The sequence below is a fragment of the Mus pahari genome, unplaced genomic scaffold (genome assembly GCF_900095145.1).
Source record: "Mus pahari unplaced genomic scaffold, PAHARI_EIJ_v1.1 scaffold_8881_U1_1, whole genome shotgun sequence".
Taxonomy (NCBI): Eukaryota; Metazoa; Chordata; class Mammalia; order Rodentia; family Muridae; genus Mus; species Mus pahari.
In genome coordinates, this window is record NW_018393493.1 from 22,840 (window position 1) to 31,417 (window position 8,578).

An 8,578-nucleotide genomic window follows, 5' to 3' on the forward strand; every position below is an offset into this window, starting at 1 on the left:
ATTTTAAACTTTAGCCTTAATGATAATCTTGTATATTTCATTTTAAGGAAATGTAAATAAAAGTTGTTTATTATTTATAACATATTTTTAGCATTTCTGCTTAAATAATTTTGAAATAATTGTTGCACATAAGTGTACAAATAATGACAATGCTGGTAAAACATCAATGATTGATCCAATGTTTTGAATAATATATTAGTTTGTAATGCTTTCCATGCCCCGGGTTAAATGAAATGAAGTGACTTATTTATGAATCCAATTTTGTAATATCTCCATCAAAGATTTAATCTAGCAGCAACTACGTGTCTCATGGCTTTCTTAGAGGATGGGAACCATACTGAAGTGACAGAGTTCATTTTATTGGGATTAACTGATGATCCAGTTCTTAGAGTCATCCTCTTCACCATCATCCTGTGCTTCTACCTGGTGACTGTGTCCGGGAACCTCAGCACCATCCTTCTCATCAGAGTCTCTTCCCAGCTCCATCACCCAATGTATTTTTTTCTCAGCCACTTGGCTTCTGTTGACATAGGCATTTCATCTTCTGTCACACCCAATATGCTTGCTAACTTCCTAGTAAAACAAAATACCATTTCCTACCTTGGATGTTCTATACAGTTTACCTCAGCTGCTTTCTTTGGGACAGTTGAGTGCTTCCTTCTGGCTGCCATGGCTTATGATCGCTTTGTAGCAATCTGCAACCCACTGCTATATTCCACAAAAATGTCCACAGAAGCTTGTATCCAGTTGGTTGTAGGATCTTATATACAGGGTTTTCTCAATGCTTCCTTTTTCACTCTTTCCTTCTTTTTCTTATTCTTCTGTGGACCAAATAGAATCAATCACTTTTACTGTGATTTTGCTCCTTTGGTGGAACTCTCCTGTTCTGATATCACTGTTGCTGTTGTTATTACCTCAATTTCTGCTGGCTTTATTACAATAACAACAGTGTTTGTTATAGCCATCTCCTATTCTTCCATTTTCATCACTATTATGAAGATGCGCTCCACTGAAAGTCAATACAAGGCCTTCTCCACCTGCACTTCCCACCTCACTGCAGTCACTCTGCTCTATGGAACTGCTATATTCATTTATGTGATGCCCAAGTCCAGCTACTCTACTGACCAGAACAAGGTGTTGTCTATATTCTACACAGTTGTTATCCCTATGTTGAACCCCATCATCTACAGCCTCAGGAATAATGAGATTAAAGGTGCTCTGAAGAGACACCTTGGTAAGAAAGCATTTTCTTATGGTAAGCTGTTTTGTAAAACTCACTCTAATGACAATTACCCAGTATGACCATCATCTGAGGTTTAGTTATTCACCTTCTTGTTTTTCCCTTTGCCTGATTCTCCTTTTTCTCCCAATACACATAGATATTATGCTTTATTGCATTTTATATTTTGTAGTTTTTAATATGTCTTTGAGAATATTATGCAATGTATTTTGATCATGTTCAGCCCCTCTTGAACTCTTCTCAGTGTAGCTTCCGCCTCTACACATTCAATTATTATTTTTTTCCATCAAATTTATCTTGTGGTACCTGTACATATTTAGGTATTTAGGCTTTACTGAAGCACAGTTAGCCTACCAGTGCATGTCCTTATAGATAATTTACTTTCCTTCTGGAAGTTATAAGTTTCCAATAACTCCTCAGCTACTTGCAGACTTCATTCCCATGTTCCCCCTATGTGCTATGATTTTTGTCTAATGTGAGCATATGGATGCCAAAACTGTTCACATGAGGTCATATCTGCAACCACTCTGTTGTGCCTTGAAAACACTGTTTGTATTTATCTACCAGCTCTAGCTCTTACACTTTTTCTTCTACCCTCACAATGATTCCCGAGCTTGGAGAAAAGGAGGTGTGGTATAGAATTTCCACAAATTGTAGAGCCTTTCAGTGTCCAATTCTCTGCATATTGATAAGTGTTTGTTTGTTTATGTGTTTGTTTTGTTTTGCTTTGCTTTTTGTTAATCACTATTTACTACTAAAAGAAACCATTATGATAAAGATTGGGAGAGTAAAAAAGTATGTATCTAATGATAAGTCACTGAGAATTGGTTTAATACTATGTCCATTGAGAGGGATAATGATGGTGGGTCCTTCCTTAGGGCCTATGACCTGTCTAGCACAGGTTTTGGCCTTCATAGATGTGTTAGGTGTGATTTTTTTTCATATGGTGGAGTTAGACTTAGGTCAAATAAAAAAGTTCTTGTTTATTCCCATGATATTTTGGAATAATCTATACTATAGCTAAGCTACATTATAGCACCAGTAAATATGACTTTCCAAGCTGGTGTTTATTGTACATGAAGTGCTCACATGATAAATGTCTGTAAACATGTATTTTAAAATATCCCTATAGTAGTGTATACCTATTTTTATTCCTAAATATTTTCATTCACTTTAGAATAGAGTCCAGGTGCCTGTCATAGTTGCTTGCTCTAATACCACTTGCTCTATGGGGATTTTATTGCTAGCCTACACAAGCTAATACAACCCATTCCTGCCACAGTTACCTTTCCAACTTAGATCAGCTCCATTTGTTCTTCCCTACTACCTTCTGTATTTTAAAAGGTTGATACATCTCTACTGTAACCTCCACTGAAGTATGAATTCTATAATATTTGTATCATTCAGTAACAAATCTTTAGTATCTACTTGGCTTTACAATACAATAAATATTCAATAAGGCATCGAGAGGGAATGAATGGCTCAATAGTTATCTTGTATCTACACGTAAAATGATTCCAAAGCTCTGACAGAAGATTCCAGAAAAAGTTTCCTGTCATGAAGAAAAACGATGGTGGTTTGGATGTCTTTTCCCTGTCTTCTTCAAAAGATGTCTGCAAACATATGAAGAATGTGCTTGAAATCTTCATTGATACTAACATTAATATTCCTGACTAGTCATTAAGTTATTATTATTCATTATTATTGTAATTCAAACTCAGCCATTTCATAATGTAAATTACAGAATACTTGAACACTCCATTCAGGGTTTATGGGGAGACTACTTTTATGTTCAGGAAGTTGGAATTTACATGACTCAAGTTTTAAAGTCTCATGTAGTCAAAAGCACCTTAAAATTTTATCAGATATATGGGGAAGTTTGTTGAACGCTAAAGACTAGGAAAAATCTGTTAGAAGAGTTAGGCATAAAGTTCCCAAAATGACAGCTGAAAGTATGAAGAAGTCCATGTTTACTGGTAAAAGTTGATGCCACCATGCCTGATAATCTGGTTTGATCTAAGAGGCCTATATGGTAGAAGAAAGGAACTGATTCACACAGATTATGCTCTTATGTGTGGACTTGCACATTCTTGTGCACACACATGCACACTTACAAGCACACGCACTAAATGAAACAGAAACAAACAAAGGAGCAGGTAAGACAGACTGAAGATAAATGACAAGTTGCTATCTGGTGGAACTAAGAGGAGACTGAAAGACTGGAGAGATGGCTCAGTATATAAGAACACCTATTAATTTTGCAGAGGACCTGAGTTTAGCTCCCAGAACCAACATTGTGGCTGAGAACATCTTCAATTCCAAATCTAGGGGATTCAGCAGAGTCTTCTGCATTCTAAATGGTCCTGGTCTGCATAATGTACATATCCTTAAAGGCAAAGCACTCATGACAAAAAAATAAAAAGAAATGAATCTTTTTTAAAATTGAAAGGGAGGATATTTGTGAGATCTTCTCTATGAGAACTTAAAGTTCTGTCTGTTTTTGAAGTCTTGAATTGATGGTGTTTGTTCCTATGATAGAAATGTCCATGGTGTTAGTAACAACTTTTACTACTATGAGCATTAGCCTCTGTTTTCCTAGTTTACCTGATGACCTCAACAAGAGAATAATGTGGATCACAGCACCTATTAGTCACATCTGGGCCATTAAAGTCATGGTATCACCTCCTCTCTGGTTAATCCACATCTAGCATTCACAAAGTTCTGTATCCTAATACTTTTTAATCCATAATTTCCTTATCTTCCACTTTTCTAAGTAACTGATTTCATCATTATCACTGTTTCCTGGAGACCTAGAGTGTGCTTCCTAGTATGTCTCCTGGAATGATAGGTGATAGAATTACCTAACATACCAGTGGACACCATCTGACAGCACTTCCATTTCTCAGCACAATTCATTCTTTATGCATTTTTTATTAGTAAATGGATATCACTTAATGGCTCCCATTTTGAAAACCTCAAACATGAATATAAATCATTGAGAAAATATTTATCTTTGTTACCCACTGTCACCCCATTTTTTCTATAATGTATTTTTATTCCCATTACATCCCAATTGCACCACCATCCTTTCCTCCCAGTTCTGCCATTATAAATCCCTCCTCCACTAACCCCTTCTCTTCTCCACAGAGAATGGGAAGATCCCCTTGGACACTACCCCACCCTGAGGCATCTAGTCTCAGCAGGAATAAGTACATCCTCTCCTATGAGGCCCAAGCAGGCAGTCCAAGTAAGGGAAGGGGGATCCAATAATGTGGGCAACAGAGTCATAGACAGGCCCTGCTCCAATTGTTAGAGGACCCATATGAAAAAGAAACTGCACATCTTCTACAAATTAAAGGAGACTGGGCCCAGCCACTTCATGCCCTTTGATTGGTGCTTCAGCTTCTATGAGAAACCATGGGGTCAGATTAGTTGGTGCTGTAGGACCTCTCAGGAAACAGTTATACTAGGTTCCTCTCTGTAAGCATAGGAGAGTAGCATTAATAGTGTCACGGGTAGGCTCTCTCCCATTGGATGGGTCTCAAGTTGGACCAGTCATTGGTTGTCTGTACTTTCCAGTGTCTGATAAATCTTTATCCCTGTATATTTTGCATCAAGGATAAATTTTATGTTGAAGATTTTTGGGGTAGGTTTATGTCCCCTCCTTCTACTGAGAGTTTGTTCTGCTTGGCTACAGGAGATGGCAACTTCAGTGTCCATATCCCCAGGTTGTTGGAATAATAGCTAGCTCAACCCCATAGATTCCCTGAAGCCTCTTCCAACCATGTCTTCACCTGGTCCCACAGATGGCCCCCAACAATTTCCATTCTCACTCTCAACTCTCCCCTGCTCCCCAATACCTGACCAATATCCCCATAACCCTCCTTACTCCCTTTCTACCCAGTTCCCTCTCTTCATATACCTCCTATGACTAGTTTGTTTTCCTTTCACACACCCTCCCTTGGGCCCCCTTTGGTTTCTTTGGATCTGAGGATCGTTATTCCAGACTTTATGACTAATGTCTTTCTAGTTCTGCATCACCTTACTCAGGATGATAGTCTCAAGTTCCATCTATTTGTCTGAAANTCCAGACTTTATGACTAATGTCTTTCTAGTTCTGCATCACCTTACTCAGGATGATAGTCTCAAGTTCCATCTATTTGTCTGAAAATTTCATAATACTCTCTCTCTCTCTCTCTCTCTCTCTCTCTCTCTCTTTCTCTCTGTCTCTCTGTCTCTCTCTCTCTTCCTGTCTGTCTTTCTCTCTCCAGGATTTCTCTGTGTAGCCCTAGATGTCCTGGAACTCACTCTGTAGAACAGCTTGGCCTTGAACTCAGAAATCCTACCTCCCAAGTGCTGGGATTGATATCATAATATCTAATTCCTGAAGAGTATTTCATTCTGTAGATATACCCCATATTCTTTATTCATTCTTCAGTTGAAGGACATCTAGTTTGTTTCCAGTGAGCAAGTGGCATATTAGGATATATTTTGGGTATATGTCCAGTAGTGGTATAACAGGGTAAAAGTGTTTCCAATTTCTGAGAAAAATCCAAAGTGATTTTCAAAGTGGATGTACATGTTTGCACATATGCTTCAGCAATGAAAGAGTGCTACTCTTGTTCCACATCCTTGCCAGCATATGCAGCAACTTGAGTTTTTGATTGTAGACATTCTTATAGGTGTAAGATGAAATCTCAGATTTGTTTTGATTTGCATTTCCCTAATGAATAAGAATAGATATTGGACATCATTTAAGCATTTCTTGGCTATTCCAGATGAATGTATTGAAAATTCTTCATTCATCATATTCAAGTAGGCATCATCCCACTGATGTACAGGCATTTCAGTATCTGAAATCCTATGGATGTAATTCACCTTATAAACAAACTGAGGAAAACACAAGATCGTCTTATTAGATGCTAAAAAATCCTTTGACAAAAATCCAACACTCTGTCATTTTAAAATCTTTGAAGGAACAAGGATGCAATGTGCTGACCTAGACATACAGCAACCCAACACCAACATTAAGTTAAGTGGAGAGCAAATTAAAACAATTCCACTAAAATAAAGGACATGACAAGGCTTCACACTCTCTCCTTCCCTATTCAACATAGTGCTTGAAGCTATAGCTAGGGCAAAAAAGTAGAAAAGGAGATCAAGGGATACACATTGGAAAGGAAGAAGCTAAAGTATCCTTATTCATAGATGATAAGATAGTATACATAAAGGATTCCAAAATATCCACAAAAGAACATGCACAACTGGTAAACATATTCAGCAAACTGGCTGGATACAAAATCAATGCAAAAAGCTGTGTGGTCTTGTGGCGTTCCTTTATACAATTGATATATGAGCTGAGAAAGAATTTATGGAAACAGCACTCTTGACAATAGCCACAAATAATATAAAAAAATCTTGGTATAACTTTAAGAAAGAAAGTCAAAGATCTATATGGCAAGAACTTCAAGTCTCTGAAGAAAGAACCCAAGGAAGATATCAGAAGATGAAAAGATTTCCCCTGCTCATGGATTGGTAGGATTAACATTGTAAAAAAATGGCCATCTTACCAAAAGGAATCTATAGATTCAATGCAATTCCCATCAAAATTCCAACACAGATACTTACAGAGATAGAAAGAACAATTCCAAATTTCATATGAAACAAACAAACAAACAAATGAACAGGATAGGTAAAACAATCTTAGAGAATAAAAGAACTTCTCAAGGTATCACCATCCCTTACTTGAAGCTGTACTACAGAGCAATAGTAATAAACACTGCCTGGAATAGGCATAAAAACTGACAAGTTGATCAGTGGAATAGAATAGAAGACCTAGAATTATACCCACACACCTATAACCACTTGATAATTGACAAAGAAGCTAAAACCATGCAAAGGATAAATGAAAACATCTTCAACACAGTACTGGTCTAACTGATGTTTGCATGCAGAAGAATGCAAATAAACTCACATCTATCACCCTTCACAAAACTCAAATCCAAGTAGAAGAATGACCTCAATATAAAACAGGACACACTAAATCTAATAGATAAACAATTACTAGTTGACACTGGTGACAAATTAAAGAACAGAACACCAATAGTTCAGGTATTAAGATCAACAATTAATAAATGGAACCTTATGTAACTGCAAAGTTTGACAAGGCCACAGACACCATTGATAGGACAAAATGGCAGCCTATAGAATCAGAAAAAAAGAATTCTACACATACCCTAAATTTGACAGAGAACTAATATCTGAAATGTATAATGAACTCAAGAAAATAGAATTCAACAAATCAAATAACCCAATTAAAAAATGCAATCCCATTTTTCTTAATACTTCAAAAATTCCAATCTCCATGTATAATGATAATTTTAATGTGGTTTCTCACACCTCCTTTGCCTTAATTTTTCTTTTATCCAGTCATATTGTAACATTTTGCTTGTTTTCTCTCTTTCATGAAAAGTTATTCTGCAATTCTGCTTGAGAAGTATGTAGTTTTTTAGCCTTCTACTTTTTGCTGAAGCTCCTTGTCTTAGTCAGGGTTTCTATTCCTGGACAAACATCATGACCAAGAAGCAAGTTGGGGAGAAAAGGGTTTATTTGGCTTACATTTCCATACTGCTGTTGATCACTGAAAGAAGTCAGGACTGGAACTCAAGCAGGTCAGAAAGCAGGAGCTGATGCAGAAGCCATGGAGGGATGTTCTTTACTGGCCTGCTCAGTCCACTCTCTTATAGAACCCAAGACTACCAGCCCAGAGATGGCACCACCCACAAGGGAACCTCCCCTCTTGATCACTAATTGAGAAAACGCCTTACAGCTGGATCTCATGGAGGCGCTTTCACAACTGAAGCTCATTTCTCTGTGATAACTCCAGCTGGGTCAAGTTGACACCAAGTTATCCAGTACACTCCTACGTTTAAACTTAAGTACGAAAATACCTCTAAAAAAGGAAGCAATGGGATTATACAGTGTCATATTAGTTTGAAGTCAGATGGTGTTCTGGATGTTCTGGTATCCACATAATGCCTACAGCTTATTAAATGCTAAGTAAACAGTGGAGCTGAATTTGAAGATCTTCATTTTTATCTAGACCTATTATCCATAGGTTTAGTCTCTCACTGTGTCTTGGAATTTCTGGAGGTTTGGAGTTAGGATCTTTTTGCAGTTTGCATTTTCTTTAATTGTTGTGTCCATGTTTTCTATGGAATATCTGTAACTGAGATTCTCTCTTCCATCCCTAGTATTCTGTTGGTGATCCTCACATCTGTGGCTCCTGATTTCTTTCCTAGGGTTCCTATCTCCAGAGTTGTCTCCCTTTGTGTTTTC

General features: G+C 37.3%; 1 protein-coding gene across 1 annotated transcript; it reads left to right on the top strand.

The window, feature by feature from the left end:
- The first annotated feature begins 309 nt into the window (after positions 1-309).
- LOC110315562 (olfactory receptor 498) lies at positions 310-1,302 on the top strand. The gene has a single exon (XM_021189589.1). The coding sequence runs from the start codon at positions 310-312 to the stop codon at positions 1,300-1,302; it is 993 nt and encodes a 330-aa protein (XP_021045248.1).
- Positions 1,303-8,578: the final 7,276 nt, after the last annotated feature.

Excerpts from the sequence above, each read along its gene's own strand:
- LOC110315562 (XM_021189589.1), top strand. The coding sequence starts at position 310 with ATGGCTTTCTTAGAGGATGGGAACCATACTGAAGTGACAGAGTTCATT.